At 42.2% G+C, this 20,914-nt stretch overlaps 1 protein-coding gene across 21 annotated transcripts in view; it reads right to left on the bottom strand.

The window, feature by feature from the left end:
• NRXN1 (neurexin 1) overlaps positions 1–20,914 on the bottom strand; it is a 1,020,679-nt gene that overhangs the window by 509,631 nt on the left and 490,134 nt on the right. For 20 of the 21 annotated variants that reach the window (XM_064494502.1, XM_031466987.2, XM_064494491.1 and 17 more), the window contains 2 exons: positions 19,385–19,766; positions 17,974–18,164 (listed from right to left, as the gene is read on the bottom strand). In XM_064494502.1, the coding sequence (XP_064350572.1) occupies positions 17,974–18,164; positions 19,385–19,766 (573 nt within the window). Of the gene's footprint in view, positions 1–7,243; positions 7,333–17,973; positions 18,165–19,384; positions 19,767–20,914 lie in introns of those variants that run through there. The other variant, XM_064494503.1, reaches the window with a different exon arrangement.

Below are 20,914 nucleotides of genomic sequence, written 5' to 3'. Positions count from 1 at the left end.
GTAGCAGCAGGCAATCCTGCTGCCATTTGTATTTCATTTTCCACTCACTGTGCGTCCCTCTCTGGGGCTGCATGCAGCTGGCAGAGCTCGCCCGTCTCACAGGTACTGTCACCCTTCACACTTGCATAGGACCGCAAGTTGAAGGATGCTTTGCTCTCTCTTGTTCCATTTGATTCTCATACCAACTCTTCGCACTACGCAGGAAGTTGTCAGTAGCCCCACCTGACAGGTGAGCCAACAACCCTTCTGAAAAGGTAAGTGACCTGCCCAAGGCAATGCCCACAGCAGGACAAGGAGAACACCATGGGCACCCCAGCCTCCAGGCCCCGGGCTCCCTCTTTTCCCGCTGCACCACGCTGCCTCCTATGTTTACTCAAAACCTTCTCAGTGACAGGAATAGGAGAGGTGGAGGGGTTTAGAAATGGTCATTCTGGACATCAATAAAGACCTATAACCAGGGGACCAGTTAGAGGACCTGGTCATGTAAACCTGTTGTCTTTCCTGAGACTTTTTGAGGAGCTCTGTATATCCATTTGGCTTTCTTTCTTTTCAAAATAACTTTTCTTATTTCAAAGAAATTTTCTTTTCCTATTTCAAAATAAATGCAGGATGAGTTGAAAAGAATGGCTCTTCTCATAACAGTGGTCTGTTTAATGCAGGTCAGAAACAGCACCTGCTCTCAGATAGACAGAAGAAGAGAAGGAAATGCACCCGGTGTTTTCTGAGTAGCTTAAAAGGACAAAGTGATACAAAGCAAACAAGGAAAGCTTCACAGTCATTGACAAAAAGCTTCTAAAATATTATGAGCTTCATAGAGTCAAATAAAACTCTTATTTTTTTCTCTTAAGTACCTGAACTTTTCTGTATTTTTTTTCACAGAAGGAATTACTTCTATGCTTAAAAGATGGAATATTCTCAATCAGGTCATCAAATTTCACTGGAATAGTACATAAAATTCCCTAGGGCACGTCTCCAAATACTTTGTTCTTCCAATATTTAAATTATTCTTAAGGAGACATGCAAATAGTTATCAGCAATGATCAAAAAAGTGGGACAGGAAAGTATGGGGAACTCTCCCAAAAGGCTAGGGAAATGGAGGGTTTTAATAGTTGAACAGACTAGCAAGTGGCTTACTGGTACAAGCTGATAACTGACTGCCAGGCCAGTCTCCAATCATCCAACCAAGCACTGTGTTTGCCTGGGCCTGCTTTAAGCATCTATAAATGCAAATGTCCTACGGAATACTTATGAAGGACACACAGCAATGAAAACTGTTGGCTGTAGTGTTTGAGGAAGACTTCAGGGCCTAAGGAAACAGAAACAATGTATATGTTCTATACACAAGGCACAGGGATGGAAAGAGCACGTGGAAAGTGAAAGGAGAAATACACAGTTCTTCTCCAACTGCCAGAAATGACATTTTCAGCACTACCCAAGGTGGCAATGCAGGCGTCTGAAGAAGCAAGTTTTACGCAGAGGAAGAACTATTTTCTTCTACTACATGACATTTTCCCTAAGATTAAAATAAGTACTATCTTTCACTCTAGATATCCAGAAAGAATCCCTCCTAATATGTTGGCAAATATATACAGTGGTATTTAAATACTGCTATAAACCTGGGTTTACATTCCCTTTCCAGGCAATTCACTTAGCCTTCCTGAGTCTCCATCTTCTCATCTGTAGTACGGAAGCACTAACATCTCACTCAGCTAATCGTTTTAAAGATTAAGAAATCACACTTGTAAAATAAGAGCGTTAAAATTGAAGTCCTGAATGAAGCACCAGCACAAAAGACACAAGACAATGTGAGTTTGAGGCCGATACCGAGATACAAAATTCACAAAGCAGACAGTAAAACACTGGTTCTCAGCCCTTGAAGCCCTGAGTTACATCAAGAACATCTTCATCTTCATCAAAGGGTCCAAAACTGGAGAGACAGGTGTCTAAGGGTATTTCTAAGTCCTATGGTACAACACATTTGCTGCACTGCCCCCTACAGGGGAACTACATTCTAGCCCCAAGCCGAGTGAGGAGGCTCTCAGGTCTCCTGGAGGACTCGCTTCATGTTTCCTGTAGTTGAAGGCTACAGAATTGCTGTGTAATAGACATAGGGCATTAGTACAGGACCTTAAAGTGCTTAAAGAAGTCTTTTTTACAGTCCCTGAACTCCAAGAGGGAACCAGTGGAGAGAGCTGAACAGTGTGTGTGTTGAGGTGGGTTCGGGGTGGGGAGGGGGTACTGGGGCAGAACTCTCAGGGCCTGGGTGAGGAATGTTAATAACCAACCTCTAGGGAGCCTGGGGACACCAGCTGGGCTGTCCTGTGCCAGGGCAGTTATGGGAAAATGGCCTAAATATTGCCACTGCCTGTCATATCCAGGTGAGCCTCACAGGCCCCCCTCCTTACAGACACAAGCTTCAAAGAATACACTGGCTGATCCTGTGCACTGCTGTGAGAATTAAATGAGAACTTACGAGTAAAACATTTACAAGAGTGCATGGGATGTGATAAGCCCTCAGAAATGGTTAAAATAATTACTATTGCTATTTAATTGTACTAGCATTACTGTTTGGGTGAGACGTTTAACCTTCTTCAGCCTTACCTAAGTAATGTGGGGCTTAAGTGCAGCTACCTCACCAGCTGGTCACAAAAAAAAAAAGGAGCTAAGACATGTCAAGCTCCTAGCTAATCCTTAGTGAAAAGTAGATGATGATGAAGACAATACGACGTACCTTGCCAAAGGGCACACAGAAGATAAATGGTAAAGATATGCTGTTTCACCCACATCTCTGACCCCAAAGTCTGACCCTTAATTACAACGTTTTATTGCTTCTTACATTACTCTTAAGAAAAACCACAATAATTAATTGCGAAGGCCAAGAAAGAGCCCCTTTTAAGAGCAGACACAGAAAACCACAGTCATGTGACAATAACAAGGAAGCCTGACTGACCTACTGCAGCTGGGGAGTGACACTGGAAGTAGCCCCTCCAGGGCATGAAAATGACAGGCCAACAGCAGCAGAGCAGCATATGATCCAGCAGCCCCGCTCCTGGGCATGTATCTGCGAGGAGCTCTAATTCCAAAAGACACCTGCACCCCAATGTTCACAGCAGCACCAAGACATGGAAACAACCTAAATGTCCATTGACAGATGACTGGATAAAGAAGCTGTGGTATATTTATATAGTGGAATACTACTCAGCCGTAAAAAAGAATAAAATAATGCCATTTGCAGCAACATGGATGGACCTGGAGATCACCATTCTAAGTGAAGTAAGCAAGAAAGAGAAAGAAAAAATATCATATATCACTTATATGTGGAATCTTAAAAAAGAAAAAAGAGAACACTAATGAATTCACCTATAAAACAGAAACAGACTTGCAGACAAAGTAAATAATCTTATGGTTACCAGGAGAAAGGGGATGGGAAGGGATAAATTTGGGAGTTTGAGATTTGCAAATGTTAACCTTTACATATAAAAATAGACAAAAAACAAATTTCTTCTGAATAGCACAGGGAACTATATTCAGTATCTTGTGATAACCTTTAATGAAAAAGAGTATGAAAACAAATAGATGTATGTATATGCATGACTGGGACATTATGCTGTACACCAGAAATTGACACATTGTAACTGACTGTACTTCAATTAAAAAAAAAAAAAAAAGGGCTTTCCTACATGAGTGAGGATGGCAGAATTGGCTCTGAGGCATCTCCACAGTAGCAGTGACTATGTACCATGCCCACCTCAGTTTTCCAGTCTATTCCCATTTCAACCTGTGGCTCAGGATGAATTGTTCAGGTTCAAGCGCAGAAGCTAGTTTTCCTGTGAGTCACAGTAAGAGACGGCTAGAGTTGTATTATTACCCAACCCTGACTAAATGAAACCACTGCCTGAAAATAACAGCAATACTCACTTTTACATGATGATTTATAATGGGCAACTGTCACATGACTTGATGTCAGCTGGGCCTCTCTGTCCCTTATAGACCTACAGGAGCCTGGTCTGAATCTTCCCCCTTCCACGGAGGAGGACTGGCACCAGCTGGACGGGCTCATCTTGTCTAATCACAGTCCCACTGGAACTTGGGACCCTGGCACCCTGTCCAAAAGGCACATGAGCACTGGATTCATAACTCTGGGAGCCCACGTTTCACTGCAGGAGGAGAGGGAAGCTGTTTCTCCTGGGATAGGACCTCCTCACAGATATTCCAAGCACACAAGCCAAGGCCTGTGGCTGTCAGAGCTCAGCCAGTGCCGAGGGTGAGCAGGAACCTGCATCAGAGCTTTAAGCGCCTATCTTACCTGCCCCAAAGCAACTGCAAACGGGAAGGACTGAGCTCCTTAAAGCTGCACCAGAAATAAACAGCTAATGGGTGATCCTGTGTTGCCAGTCTCCAACTGGTGCCTCTAGCTGACTGTATGAATTGGTGTCTCCAGGGAGTCCACAGAAGGCCTCGCATTGCTTTTCAGCATGTGGTTCCAGGCTGTCACCGGCAGTTCCTGAGGTTGATTTCGGCAATAAAACTTGTTTTCCCTGATTTATGGGGAAAAGTGTTAAGCTGGGAATTAGAAGACTGGACCTAGAGCACTGCTATCTACCTGGCTGTGTTGGTCAGTCTCTCCTGAGCACGGGGGTCTCATCTGTAAAAGGAATGGGTCAGACCGAAGTGTCTCCAAGATCACGTCAAGCTCTAAGTCCCCAAGATCCTAACAGTGGGAGGAGAAATTTCAAACATCAGAGTTGGTGGGAGTTGAAAAAAAAAACTAAACCTGGAAAAACTCTGCCCAATGTAGAAGAGATTTCAAAACAAGTACAATGGGTGAAGAAAGAAAAAAAGAAAGAAAAAAGACAGTGGTGCTGGTAAGGAATAAAGAACTTGAACTCTGCGGCAGTCATGGAAGCCAGTCCAAGGGTTATAAAGAGGCAGAAGGAAAACCTTCAAGCAGGTCCAAGGCGCCTGGGCACAGGAAGGGAAGGATGTCTCGCCGGGAGTGGGATTAAAACAAACTGACAAAGGCATTACAGTACAGAGACTAGATTGAGACTGATTTGGTAAAGCCTGGGGATCCAAAGGACACGTCAGGAGAGAAACAACAGCTTCATACCTCTAATTGTCTTTCAGTTCCTGTGTGGGAAACAGAATAACAAAGATGTCAAGTCTTACTTTCATGTGAGCAGAGCCTGACTGTCTCTGTTCTGTACTATGACAGTTGCCTCCAAAGCCGTCTCTTTCCTCCCCCCTCCTCTGCACCGAAGTCAAAGGAATGATTCTAAAGCACCATGAACTCCACTCTCCTGCTTAAAGCTCCTTCTGTCTCCTGTCTTCACTTCTGCCATGACACTTAGGGCCCTCTGAATAAGCACCTTACCCTGCTCCCTTCTGAGAACCTACAGACAGCCTGCCAGCCCACAGCCTCCTTCCCAGGGATCACGTTCAAAGTTCACGTTTTACGGCACACAAGTCTACCGCCACCGTGTGGTGGCCTGAGGAAGTGAGCCTGACCCCAAGCAGCAGGGCAAAAGCCCACGACATTGTGCTCTAGACAGGTCCCCTCACCGTGTAAGAGCATGTCTTTGGGGGCACATGAAAGTGAGGTGAAAAAGAGGAGACAGGAGTGGACATGTGCACAGGAACAGAAGCTGTAGGGAGAAGCCATGAGGAGGGAGCTAAGACTAGGAGAGCCCAGGAAGCATAAGGAGAGGAGAGAAAAATTATCTCAGTGGGAGGAGACGCAGCAGAGAGAGGCTCGGTGGTGGAGCCCTGAATTGGGGTGCAGGGGGCTCTCATATCTACTCTCGAGATCCCAGTGTGACTATGAGAACACAGTTCTTATTCTCTGTGTGGACTCATTGAAAGGATGTCTTATCTCTCTTACTTTCTAATAGGTCCTTAAAATAATCTCCCATTAACTGAAGTAATGTGAAATCTCTTTCCCTTACCAAATAAAAAAATCTAATAAGGAGACTCTAACCAACAGACAACAGGAACTTGCTCAATGCCACCTCCCTGTTCAATGCCATCTCCTGCTTTAAGGCTACGCTCAAAGTCAGACCTTTCTCTGGAAGTTTCTTATTTGAGTAAATTACCTGGGCAAGGCAAGCAGGCCATCAGATGCCACCTGGCTGAGTACACAAAGCTCGGGTGTGTGTTAAACTTAAGTTGCACAGCAATGACTTGTCACGTAGCCACAATGACGGACGGAGGTATACCCAGGACTGGAGAGGGCGGGTAGCTGCGTAGCAGACACTGGCACAGGACCAAGAGGGAAAGCAAGAACTATTTATCTTCAGATCTCTGCTGATAAGGCGAATCTATTTGAATGGAAGTCCCCGGCTGGGTTCTCTCTGACTAGGGGAACTCTTAGTGGCCTGGGAGCAGAATAAACAACAGCAGGTGCTTGCTTTCGAGGTAAGATTTAAGGAAGGGGTTTGAGGAAGGCTGACGATCAGATCCTGGACAGGGTGGTAAGAAGGGGAGAGACAAGATGGCAGGACGGAGGGAGAGCTGGCTCAGAGCCCGCGGGGGCAAGGACTTGGGGGTGAGAGAGGGAGAACAAAGAGCAGAGCTCTGCCTGGGCTGACCCAGGTGGAGCCTTCTAGGTAGTCTTGCTAAGTGGCCACCTGAGGGCACTGTATCCTGTGCGCCTAGGAACCGTGCATCTTTTCCCCAGGAAGTGTATTTTCCTCCATTTGCAGGATAAACTTAAGTAATGCCTTAAAGACGGGGACCCATGGAAGATGGGGGCCAAAGACGATCCTTCCTCTCTTTCTTCTTGAACTAGATGAATAAATGAGCAAGACTGACCTCAGTTCAAATCCCTGGCTAATTGCAAGGATGACATGAAATAACCTCATTTAAATCTATCTAGTATCTAGTAGGGAGTCGATACACATTCCTCCTTCCAATATGCATTCACAAATATAACACATTTGGCAAATACAGGAACAAGAGAAGGCAGGTCAGGAGGAATTACACCAACCCTTTCTCTAAAGGGGGCAGGACTCAAAGGTAGCCACAATGTAGGCAGGTACTGCTGTGCTAGGAAATCACCGCAGAGGGCGAGTTTAATGCTGTCCCTTCCACGGCGTGCTGCAGCTTGTACGTAACAGCCAGAGGGGAGGGAACACGAGCAGCTGGGAAATAAACATGAAAGCAGAACTGTTCCAGCCGGGAGAGACACGCAACCCTCTGAGAACGCGGCAGTGTCACGAAAAACAACCTGAACAAGGTCACCTGCGTGGAATTCCTCTTCTCAGAGACAGATTATAGACTCCGGCCCATTTCTGATCATCTTCAGCCGAGTTCTGGTGGGGAAGGGAGTAAGCGGCCCCTAGTTTGCACACTTCTACGCGAAATCCCTGTCTATATCACGAAACGGAGCCACACCCCAAAGCACGCGTTATTCTAAAGGCTAGCTGTGGAATTTTAATTGGGCGAAAACAAAGAAAGTCTGTTTTTTCAGCGCAAGTGGAGCTTGTTGAGGCTTTTCCCGCCCCCTTCCGCCTCCCATAAGCAGGTTTTACGGCCTTATGCTGCCCTCTAGTGTCTTTTTGAGGTATTGTAACACGAGAAATAAAAATACTCGCAATGTTCCTGAACCGAGTCACTTTGGGCCAGAAATGGTAAAACAAAACAACACAAAAGAAAAATTGTAACGTAAAAGCAAAGCCATGATTTGTACTAAAATTCAAAAGTGAGTTAAATTTGGCCTCGACATAGACACTGCATTCGTTCATGGCTCTGAAACACAGCATCTAGGTGAGCACGTGCCCTTGAAACATTGCAGACACCTGGCCTTCCCTGCACGTTATTCTCAAATGATCACTGCCTCGCTCTGTCTGAGGTGGGGGGCAGGAGTACGCACTCCACGAACCCCACCACGTGACTCCGATGTCCTTAAGTAGGTTGACCTCACTTTGAAAAGAACTAAAAAGGATGGCAGTGACCTTAATGCAGTGTAGAATAAATATAATAATTTTCCTTCAATTCTATAAGGGAAAAAAAAACACATAAAATAAAACCACTGACCAAAATAGGTCACCTTTCATTTTTCCTGCACTTAGAATGGCTGAATCCTACATGACTCGCATGCAAAGGAAACAGCGCTGCTAAATTCAGAGTGAAGAGTTCCTGTAGGACATCCTCTTGTGTTAAGCCACCCTAATTCCAGGGGGCCTCCAAGAGAGAAGGGGAACAATATGCAGTTGCTCTTACTCATCATTCAGCTATCCCTTAAAGGTTCCTTCCTGGAATACTCTACCTGGTGACGCCAGATTCCTTTCAATGCTGGATGTGGCTCCAGGGAATCCTTTTGTCTGTCCTGTAAATGTTCCCTGATAGCAGGCTTCTCTTCAGGACAGAAAGCGTTTCCTTGCGGGAACCCTGCTGCCCTCTTCATAGCTGTGCTCTCCCTTGAGCACAGTCAGTGCTCAGGAGTCCTCATCTGACCAGTGCCTCTGACCACACACACAGGGAGGCAGTGGCTGCGGAATCTGGGAGATGCCCGCCTAGGGGCCTCGCTCTCTCCTCATTCGCTCTAGACAGGGACACATGTGGCAAGGGGGGCTCCTTAGGGTTTTTGTCACCATTGGATCACACATCCAATTGACAAATTAATTAAGTTTTAATTTTAGGAACTTGCTCTCACTTTCTTTAAATAGTGAGGAACTTCACCATGTAAAGGGAGAGAAGTCATTCATATAGAATCTCTTTATTTGCCTGGGAAATTTACCTCAAATTTAAATTGTGTTTTTTTTAAACACAAATGCACTCAGTCAGAATTCAATACTTAGCATCTTCATATTACATAAATGCTATTTTCAAGAGAGAGAAGCAAGATGGCAGAGAAGGACGCTCCTAGCTCACCCTCTCCCACAAATACACCAAAATTCACATCTACGGACCCACTCAGCCAACCAGAGCACCTACCGACTCCGACAGAACATCGCCCTCTTCGAAAGACAAAGACGCCAAAAATCTGGTAGGAGAAAAGGAAAAAAGAAGAAAAAGCAAAACAGTGCGGGACCGGCCCCGCGGGGAGAGAGCGGCAAAGGAGGGCTGGTGCTTGTTTGCTGAACCTCCCCCTCTCCAACAGAGAGGCCAGTGGGAAGGAGGGGGAGCCTCCGAAGCTCAGATCTGCCCCAGCAACCCTTGACTGAGAGAACTGAGTTAAATGGGCACAAAGGGTCCCTGTGACATCCAGCCCGACACGCCAGCCGGCGGCTGGGGCTGGGGCAGGCCGCCGAGGCTGGGCAGAGGACTGGGGCGGCTGCACTGAGGCGGTCCCAGGGGACTGCAGGGTGCCGTGCGCCGTGGCTAGGAGGGGTTATGGAGCAGAACAACCTGGGCCCTCCATAAATTACAGAAACAAACAAACAAAAAAAGCAAACCAACACTACTGGTGTGCCCTGGGGGGAAGGACGCCGTAGCCTTTGTCTCCTCAGACCTGCGCCGCCATTACCGGCGCATCTCGCGAGAAGTTAGGCGGGGCTCAGCCACAGCCGGAGTCTCCCTTTGCGCAGAGCTCGGGCGGGGGCGGGGCCGAGACCTGAATCCGCACCTGGGGGCTCTGTGACCTCCTAGGCAGGACTGAGACTTGTTTACAGCCCGAGGCAGATAGGATCTTTCTGCCCTGGCACCTCAGAGAACTCGCTCCACCAAGACAAACAAGGAGCTGGGTTTTGGAATGGAGCAGGGGCGGGGCCGCCCCCACGGTCTTCTCCAGCCCGCCTTTGGATTGCCACCCTGAGGTGGAGCGCCGCAGCTGCACAGAGCAGCGGAGCGACCGGCGCCAGGAGAGGGTGGGTCGCCACTCCTCTTCCTGGCAGGAACACAGCACCTGACCCCAGTGCTGGGAGGGGGCACGACCCACCCACCTGCCACCCTCCCAGCACAGCATCTCACTGCAGCATCGGGAGGGGGAGTGACCCACCTGCCCACCTCCAAGGAGAGCAGCACCTGACCCAGTGTTGCAAGGGAGCGCGATCTTCTTGCCGAGTGGCACTGGGAGCAGCACAGAAGAGGGTGCCAACAGAGGGCCTCTGGAAAAAGCAAGCTGAGTTTGCGAAACGGGGCAAAGACAGAAAGACTTCTCGATAAAACCATTAAGAACGCACAGTCTCCAGGATAACACGTCCTCTTTTTTTTTTTTTTTAATCTTTTTTATATCTCTTTTATTTTCTATTACCTTTTTAATCTTTACTTTTTAAACAGTTGTATATGTTTACAGTTTTAACCCCTTTTAAATGTTTCTTTTAAAATCTTTTATTATTATTTTTAAAAATCCACCTCATTTCACTTTTAATTCTCTTGGTTTTGATCTCCTGTTATTGATTATACACAGATCTCAAATATTGTTTTCTGATCTTTTCTCCTTTTTTAAGTTTTTTAAAAGACATCTCAACTCAATTGCTATTCTGCTTCAACTTGCTCTTCTATTATTGATTATGCACTGTTTTCAAACCTTTTTTTTCTCCTTTCTTTTAAAATTCTCTCTCTCTCTTTTTTAAGTTTTATTCCTGCATAGGCTTTAGATAGATAAATAAACTCCTTAAGGACCACAATAGATAACTGATACTCCGTAAGCCACAGTGCCAGAGAGATATGAGCAATATGAAGAAACAGAGGAATCACTCCAAATTAAGAGAGCAAGAGAAATGCCCTGAAAGTACAATCAAGGAGATAGACATTGATGGCCTACTATATCAAGATTTCAAAAAAGGAGTGATCAAAGTACTGAAGGAACTAAAAGAGATAGTGTTTAAAGATATAAAATATAACAAAAATGAAATTGAAGCTATAAAGAAGAGCCAAGTAGAATTGGTAAACTCACTGGCTGAAATGAGAACTGATCTAAAGGCAGTACAAAGCAGGCTAGATAATGCAGAGGAACAAATAAGTGACCTAGAAGACAGGACAACAGAAAGCACCCAATCAGAACAGCTGAGAGAAAAACAAACAAAAAACAATGAAAACAATATAAGGGATCTATGGGATAATATAAAGCGTGCTCATCTATGCATAATAGGGGTTCCAGAAGGGGAAGAATGAACAAAGGGGATTTGAAAAGGTATTTGAAGAAAACATGACTGAAAACTTTCCAAACCTAAAGAAGGAATCAGATATCCAAGTACAGGAGGCTCAGAGGGTCCCAAACAGGAAGAACCCAAACAGACCCACACCAAGACACATCATAATCAAGATGGCCAGAGTCAAGGATAAAGGATCCTAAAGGCAGCAAGAGAAAAACAAAGAGTGAGTTACAAGGGAACCCCCACAAGGCTCTCAGCTGATTTCTCTACACAAACACTACAGGCCAGAAGGGAGTGGCAAGATATATTCAAAGTCCTGAATGAAAAAAAGATGCAGCCTAGGATACTCTATCCAGCAAGGCTATCCTTTAGAACAGAAGGAGAGATAAAGAACTTCACAGACAAGCAAAAACTAAGAGTTTAGCAACACTAAACCCATGCTAAAAGAAATATTGACAGGTCTAGTCTAAATAGAAAAGAAGCAGGATGCTACAAAAATGAGACACTCGTAACTGGAAAGGTGATAACTACCATGAATTCCAAATAGAATAAACACAAAATTGTAAAAGAAGACATCTAAATCATTAAGAGTGGGAGAGGGAAGCAAGAAAATATAGAGTTTTTTTCTTTCTTTTTATTTTAAATTTTTTGTTCTCGGTAGGATGGGTTTGAGATTACATTACTATCTGTTTAGTACAAACAGTTATAGTAATAGGTTAATAGACTTACAAAAAAAAGGGTAACCACAAGCCAAAAACTTACAAGTGTGTCACAAAAACTAAATAAAATCCAAGACAATACAAAGGAAAATTACCAAACCACAAAAGGAAGAAAGGAACAAAGAGGAGATACCAAATCAACTGCAAAAACAAGTTCAAAGTGGCAATAAACACTCATCTATAATTAATTACTGTAAACGTTAATGGACTAAATGCTCCAGTCAAAAGATGTAGAGTGGCAGACTGGATAATAAAGCAAGAAGCTTCAATATGCTGCATACAAGAGACCCACTTTAGGGAGGACATATATAGATTGAGAATGAAAGGATGGAAAAAGATATTCCATGCAAATGGAAAAGCCAAAAAAGCAGGTGTAGTAGTAGTGATTTCAGACAAAATAGACTTTAAAACAAGGGCCATAAAGAAAGATAAAGAAGGACATTTTATAATGATTAAAGGAGTAATACAAGATGAGGATATTACACTCATTAATATATATGCACCCAACATAGGAGCACCTAAGTACATAAAACAATTACTAACAGAGATAAAGGGGGAAATTGACAGGAATACAAACATTGTCGGAGATTTTAACACCACATTAACATCACTAGACAGATCTTTCAAACAGAAAATAAATAAGGCAACAGAGAAATTAAATAATACAATAGAAAAATTAGATTGGATATTTTCAGAGCATTACACCCCCCCAAAAATAGGATATACATTCTTTTCAAGTGCACATGGAACATTTTCTAGGATTGATCATGTACTTGGGCACAAAAGAAGCCTCAACAATTTTAAGAAGATAGAAAATATCTCAAGCATCTTTACTGACCATGATGCCATGAAACTAGAAATCAACTACAGAGAAACAAAGGAGAAAAAAAGGAAAACATGGAGATTAAACAACATGCTTGTTGTTTAAAAAACCAATGGGTCAATGAGGAAATCAAAGTTGAAATTAAAAAATACCTTGAGACAAATGAAAATGAAACCACAACCACAACCACACAAAACTTACGGGACGCAGCAAAGGCACTTCTAAGAGGGAAGTTTATAGCAATACAGGCCTTCCTCAAAAAAGAAGAACAATCTCAAATAAACAATGTAACCCATCAGCTAAAAGAACTAGAAAAAGAAGAGCAAAAACACCCAAAAGTCAGCAGAAGGAAGGAAATAATAAAGATCAGGGAGGAAATAAATAAAATGAGATTAAAAAAACAATAGAAAAAATCAATCAAACCAATAGCTGGTTTTTTGAAAGAGTAAATAAAATCAACAAGCCTCTGGCCAAACTCACAAAGAAGAAAAAAGAGAGAGCACAAATAAGCAAAATAAGAAAGGAAAATAGAGAAATTACAACAAATAACACAGAAATACAGACTATCATACAAGAATATTATGAAAAACTATATGGAACCAAAATGGATAACCTAGAGGAGATGGACAAGTTTCTGGAAACATACAGTCCACCAAGACTGAATCAAAAAGAAACTGACCACTTGAACAAACTGATCACTAGAAATGAAATTGAAATAGCAGTAAAAAACCTCCCTACAAATAAAAGTCCAGGACCAGACGGCTTTACTGGGGAATTCTACCAAACATACAAAGAAGAACTCATACCAGGCCTTCTCAAACACTTCCAGAAGATTGAAAAAGAGGGAATACTCCCAAACTCATTCTATGAAGCCACCATCACCCTGATACCAAAACCAGGCAAAGACACCACCAAAAAAGAGAGTTACAGACCAATATCGCTGATGAACATAGATGCAAAAATCCTTACCAAAATACTAGCAAATAGAATCCAACAGCACATAAAAAAGATTATACGTCATGATCAAGTGGGGTTCATCCCAGGGACACAAGGATGGTTCAACATACACAGATCAATCAATGTAATACATCACATCAACAAGAGAAAGGACAAAAACCACATGATCATCTCAATAGATGCAGAAAAAGCTTCTGATAAAATTCAACACCCATTTATGGTACAAACTCTTGCCAAAGTGGGTACTGAAGGAACATATCTCAACATAATAAAAGCTATATGTGACAAACCCACAGCCAGCGTAGTACTCAACGGTGAAAAACTCAAAATCTTCCCACTAAAATCTGGGACAAGACAAGCCTGCCCACTATCACCACTCCTATTCAACATAGTCTTGGAAGTCCTAGCCACAGCAATCAGGCAAGAGAGAAATAAAAGGGATCCAAATTGGAAAAGAAGAGGTAAAAGTGTCACTATATGCAGACTGCATGATACTATATATAGAAAACCCTAAAAGGTCCACACAAAAACTACTAGAAATAATCAAAAAATTCAGCAAGGTAGCAGGTTACAAGATTAACATTCAAAAATCAGTTGCATTTCTTTACATTAATGATGAATCAATAGAAAGAGAAAGTAAAGAGACAATCCTCTTTAAAATAGCACCCAAAGTGATAAAATACGTAGGAATAAATCTAACCAAGGAGGTGAAAGACTTATACACGGAGAACTATAAAACACTAATTAAGGAATTTAAAAAAGATGTAAAAAAATGGAAAGGTATCCCATGCTCTTGGATTGGAAGAATCAATATTGTTAAAATGGTCATACTGCCCAAGGCAATCTACAGATTTAATGCAATCCCTGTCAAACTACCTAGGACATATTTCACAGAACTAGAACAAATCATAATAAAATTTATATGGAACCACAAAAGACCTAGAATTGCCAAAGCATTGCTGAAGAAAAAGAAAGAGGCTGGACAAATAACTCTCCCAGACTTCAGACAATACTACAGAGCTACAGTAATCAAGACAGCATGGTATTGGTACAAAAACAGACATATAGACCAACAGAACAGAATAGAGAGCCCAGAAATGAACCCACAAACTTTTGGTCAACTAATCTTCGACAAAGGAGGCAAGAATATACAATCGAATAAAGAGTCTCTTCAGCAAATGGTGCTGGGAAAACTGAACAGCAGCATGTAAATCAATGAAGCTAGAACACTCCCTTACACCATACACAAAAATAAACTCAAAATGGATCAAAGACTTAAACATAAGACAAGATACAATTAACCTCCTAGAAGAAAATATAGGCAAAACATTATCTGACATACATCTCAAAAATGTTCTAGAACAGTCTACCCAAGCAATAGAAATAAAAGCAAGAATACACAAATGGGACCTAATGAAACTTACAAGCTTCTGCACAGCAAAGGAAACCATAAGTAAAACAAAACGACAACCTACAGAATGGGAGAAAATTTTTGCAAATGAAACCGACAAAGGCTTGATCTCCAGAATATATAAGCAGCTCATATGACTTAATAAAAAAAAAAAAAACAACCCAATCCAAAAATGGGCAGAAGATGTAAACAAGCAATTCTCCAAGGAAGACAGACAAATGATCAATAGGTACATGAAAAAATGCTCAATATCACTAATCATCAGAGAAATGCAAATCAAAACTATGATGAGGTATCACCTCACACCATCATTTAAAAGTCCACAAATGACAAATGTTGGAGAGGCTGTGGAGAAAAGGGAACCCTCCTACACTGCTGGTGGGAATGCAGTTTGGTGCAGCCACTGAGGAAAACAGTATGGAGATTCCTCAAAAGACTAGGAATAGACTTACCATAGGACCCAGGAATCCCGCTCCTGGGCATATAACCAGAAGGGACCCTACTTCAAAAAGACACCTGCACCCCAATGTTCATAGCAGCACTATTTACAATAGGCAAGACATGGAAACAGCCTAAATGTCCATCAACAGATGATTGGATAAAGAAGTGGTATATTTATACAATGGAACACTACTCAGCCATAAAAATCGACAACATAACGCCATTTGCAGCAACATGGATGTTCCCGGAGAATGTCGTTCTAACTGAAGTAAGCCAGAAAGAGAAAGAAAAATACCATATGAGATCACTCATATGTGGAATCTAAAAAACAAAAACAAAAACAAAAAACAAAAATACAAAACAGAAACAGACTCATAGACATAGAATACAAACTTGTGGTTGCCAGGGGGACGGGGGATGGGAAGGCACTGGGATTTCAAAATGCAGAATAGATAAACAAGATTGTACTGTGTAGCAAAGGGAAATATATACAGGATCTTGTGGTGGCTCACAGCGAAAGAGAATGTGACAATGAATGTATGTATGTTCATGTATAACTGAAAAATTGTGCTCTACACTGGAATTTGACACAACACTGTAAAATGACTATAACTCAATAAAAAATGTTTATGTATAAAATAATAAATAAAATAATAAATAAATAAATAAATAAATAAATAAATAAATAAATAAATAAATAAATACATGCTATTTTCAGTTCATGGTTTTAGATTTTATCATGGATAAAGCCTCTCATATTCAGAATCATGAAACACTGAGCATTTAATAAAAATCAGCCTTGAGGGTTTCCTAGGTTTCTAATGGTCCCCTCAACCACCAAAAAGAATCCCAAACTATGTCCAAGTACCCTCACTGTGATTTTTTAATGGACAATAAGCAAACACTGACCTCTCAGGAGACAATGCCCTAACTGTCCAGGGACACAGAACCCACTGCTTGCACTGCTTCTCTGTTCCCTCACTGACAGTCTGTGAGTGTCACTTACTTCAACCAACCAGGAACTGCTTCCTTTCCAGCCATTTCAGTCACCCACTCAGTATCCCTGGTTCCCCAGTGACGTTCATTCACTCCTACTGAGGTCTCTCCCTACGGGAACAGGACCCCATTTCACTTCAGTTTTGGTGGCTAGCAGGGCCAGCACACTTAGTGTCACCATCTCTCCTTTTCCTTGACAACTACCACCAGAGCCCGCTGTGCAAAACAGGGGCACCCCCGAAACAGGGACAGAAAATGCACTCCATTCACTTCAGTCAGAGAGAAGAAAGAGGTTTAGCCTGTTAAACAGCATTTCCTTTGAATCTCATTTTACTTTCTGAGCTAAGCTATTAGATTTGTGGGCCTAAACAGGCTCTCTTTGAAGTCAACAAGAAGCCCCACTCAGAGAGAAGGGAGACAGCCACCAGCACACATTCTGTGTGTTGGACAAATACAGCATCAGGATTGCAAATATATTCTGCAGTTACAGAAAGTGAAACACCTTTCTTTCTTCCTTCACTTTACTTAGAAAAAACATTTTTCTCTAGAAAGAATTCTGTTGGATTTTCTCCTTCCAGTCCCCTAACTCTCCTGTGTTTTTATCTTTTAAATCAAAGGGAAAGATCACATTAATATAAATGAACAGCTCTTGGGAAGCAAAAAATGTGACCACAGTGATTCCTGCGGGGCTTTGAAATGCATCAGGACAGAGCAGAAGGACCAAAGGAGGGGGCGTTTGTCAGAACTGGGGTGACGTTTTGCTCTGCTGAAGCAGTTGTTTTGACCCCGGGCAAGCCAGTCAAGGCTCAGATTTCCTGCATGCACAAGAAAATGCTAATAATGTCTTGTCTGGCTGTCGTGTTAAATGAGATGGGATATGCGGGTATGCTTTTAGTGAATCGCGAAGACCATTCAGATAGAAATGGCTCTTATTATTGCCACTTATTGACATGTTTTCTAAGCATTTTGTCTTTCTCACTTGAGAAATCAAGTATCAGTAAGGAAGGAAAAAGTCTGTTAAGGTTTTCTTAGCAGTTGGTGAAAGAACATTCCCACTGGTGTTTGTGGGGCTTGGGAAGGAATCACCTTTGGACACACGGGTTATTAGCCAGACTCAGACCCCTGTTAGTTGGAGAATCTGTAGGTATCTAGGAAATCTCACCAAGAAAAGAAAACCAGTGAAGTTCTACAGGAAATTCATTAGGTATCTGGTTATCTTGACTTCAAATCGACTGAAAACTGTTGGGACTAAACAAACTTGCAAATGCCTACTTTTCTTTATAATATCAAGACTAAGAATATGTTTTTCTCACTCTTTAAATTTTAATCATGCATGCATTCTTAGGTGCTGCATGTTCTGAGCTGCTATTAAAAATAAATGTTTCTCCCACATTAAAGGGGGAACAGAGGTTTGTGTGTTGTATTATTAATTACATGCTGGAAATGAAATTCTGGTCAGTCTTTGCAGAAGGTGCGTGCACGTGTGCGTGCGTGCACGTGTGCACACAACCCCCCAAAGTAAAGGATGTGCCACATGAGCGGAGGAGACCACGTGGGCTCCTGCCTGCTACTCTGACCTCGTGCACTTACTCTTGAGGTCCAAGTTCCTGGCTCCCGCGGTGATTTGCGTGGTGATTTTCGTGTCAATCTTTACGGTGTGGAGGTTGCTGGTGTCCCTGGAGATCATCACATTGTGCCACTGATTGTCATTGAGAGGTTTGTTTGAGCTCCCTTTGATGAGGTTAGCACCATTTCCCAAATCAAACACATAATGTAAGTACCTGGGAAAAAAGCAAAGGTGGGAAGGTGCCATCACTTTTTGAATTTTTGATGGAGTCCAGCTAGATGTCAACACTGAGATCTTTTGTTCAGGTGGTTGCCCCCTCGCTAGAAGTCAGGAGGGTGAGTCGTGTAGAAGCTCAATTAACAAGAGGGTAAGAGGTGCCACTCTGTTTCAGCAAGGAGGATTATTCATTGTCTTCAATACAGGGAAGAGTGATAAACATTGTTAAAATTGTGGTCTGCATTCCACTACATGACTTTGGAAGGTACGTATCTTTCACTACCCACTCTCCATTTCCACCACTCTCTCCATCCTTTGCCAACCACAATGAACTGGCAATTCTCAGCTTCGTGCACCTGCTTCCATCCATCCCGAATGCCTGTTTCGATAAGGGGAATGAGCAGTGAGCCTTCAGACTCAGCTCAGGCACCCTCTCCCTGACGCATGTGTTTTCCCAGCTTCCCTGAAGACGCTCCTGAACCTTTGCACAAGACCATTCTAGGAAACTTTGTAGTGCTTTTCTGCTAAATTTACATGTTCACCTGTATCCCCTCAGGTTGTGTGCGTCTGTGTGGCTCAGGGTTGGTGGAATCTGAGATGTGCACAGGAGTGGCAAGGAAGGTATATATATGTATGTAATTAGTGTTTGGCGCATTATCTAGTTGATTATAAATGTACAATGACATTCGCCAATTGAATGAATAAATACCTAAATCAATGAAAATATATCAAATTTTCATCACATTTTCAATGAAATGTCATTAAAAAATCTTTATTTCTAAATTCTTTAAGAAACTCTGGCATAGAATTAAGCTTCAGCTAAATGGGATTTTGTGGAATTGAAGTAAACTGGTTGCATGAATTAGCTATTTAACTTAACAAATTAGCCTACAAATGTGTAGAAATTCTTTTGTAGAATTACTGTGTGCACAGTACAGAAATCCACATTTGAAGAGTAAGACTAGAATAGAATAGAATAGAATACCTACAATAAATTGGAACTGGGCATTATTTGTACCTTGTATATGGAAATGTAGGTAGAAAAAAACTGTGCTGAATCCCTATTAACTTTGTAAGATACCTAAGAAGTGATGGAAACAAAAGCATTCTTTGCAAACCACTCCCCTCCACCTTCTTCAGTTTAATGTGTAATTTTGTAAACTCATGTTCATTTTCCCAAAGTTTTCTTTGTTTGTCATTGAATGGACCTATACTCACCCTTTAACTAATTCAACCACAATAAAGTCATTTCCATCCCCACTGTTATATAGAATTAGTCCATCTAGGGATGTTGTCTTGAACTGGAAAAAAAGATGCATAGAAGTGTAGGCTTGCAACGTAGCTAAGGCAACATAGCTCGATTTGGTCTTGAAGGTGACAGGGTCTGCTATGATGTTCCTGAAGCCAAACCTGGCATTGAGCTCACAATAATCTATGTCGCCATTTTTACACAAGTCGATGTACGCCATCCCATTAAAAGTCAGGCTTTGCAGGTGGCCAATGAAATTGGAGGGAACAGAAGACAGATACCGCCGTTCTGTGATGATGCCAGTCTCTATGTTATGAAACTCCAGCCTCGTATGATCCCCTGCCATTTGCCCTGAAAGGGAAGATAACGTATTATTATTTTCTGCATCTGAAAGGCACTTTCAGCTTTAGGCTTCCATAACTGTATCTCACATTTTAAAATGCAAGGATCCACATACCTCCTTGATATTCAGCTATATATACAGTAAAAACAGAGAAATGACCTTACAGGGTGAAGCTGAATTAAATAATAAAACTTTCTTAGGTCAAGTTTTAATCTCTGTCCAAATTTTAGCCTTAACAAAAATGATCTTCATTAACTAAAGCTGCAGAATTTTTTTAAAGGTGTAAGAAAGAATAAAGGAAGGAAGAAATGAAGGAAGGAAGGGAGGGAAAAAAAGTAGGAAGGAGGAGGGGAGAGAAAGGAAAAGAAAGGAGGGGAGGAAGGAATGGAAGGAAGGAAGGGAGAAGGATTAGGGGCAATGACTGCCCTAAATCATCCCAGTAGAAAGCCATACAGCACAGCTTCATGGGGATGTGATGTTTTGCTTTATAAAGAATGTGCTTCAAGAAAACAAAAAGTAACTGCATATTTTCCTATTCCCATAGAAATAATGAAGAGCTGCGGACTATTCTTCTAATAATGAACCATGAAAATGTGTTTGAAATTAATTATGTACTTTTCTTCTTCCCTTTTCTGTATGAATCATTCCCAGTCATTCCTAGAACCAGGGCTCTCCTGATCATGGTAGACTTTCTGTTGCTCTCTTCTGGACCTCTGCCACTTTCCTTGCACTTATGTTTTGGATACCTAAATGGAGCACAGTACACCAGTTCAAGACATGCCCAATTTTGAGAATTCCTGTAAAATTAGTCCATGTCACCAAAAGGTATAATCTTTAAACACTCTAGTGTGAACCCATCCCTGTTCATCGGCCATATTTCTCCACCACCCCCATTAAAAGCCAATCTAGTCCCATCTTTACCTCCAGAGTGATAACTGTACCTACCTGCAGGGCTGAAGTCAAAGTGAACAAAGATCTCAGTGAGCATGTTTTCTAAAGCACAGTGTAAAATACTCTTATCATTGCTAGTGATTCGCTCCCAGCATCTTGTTCTTGTCTAATTAAACTGTCACTCACTTTCCTCAGAAACTCAAAAAGGTCATTTAAATTGCAATCAAGTTCTTCCAGGTGCTAGTGCCACTACTCAATTTGGCAT

The sequence above is a fragment of the Camelus dromedarius genome, chromosome 15, assembly GCF_036321535.1.
Source record: "Camelus dromedarius isolate mCamDro1 chromosome 15, mCamDro1.pat, whole genome shotgun sequence".
Taxonomy (NCBI): domain Eukaryota; kingdom Metazoa; phylum Chordata; class Mammalia; order Artiodactyla; family Camelidae; genus Camelus; species Camelus dromedarius.
Note: the sequence above shows the minus strand (reverse complement) of the source record. Positions and strands in the feature narration are given on the sequence as shown.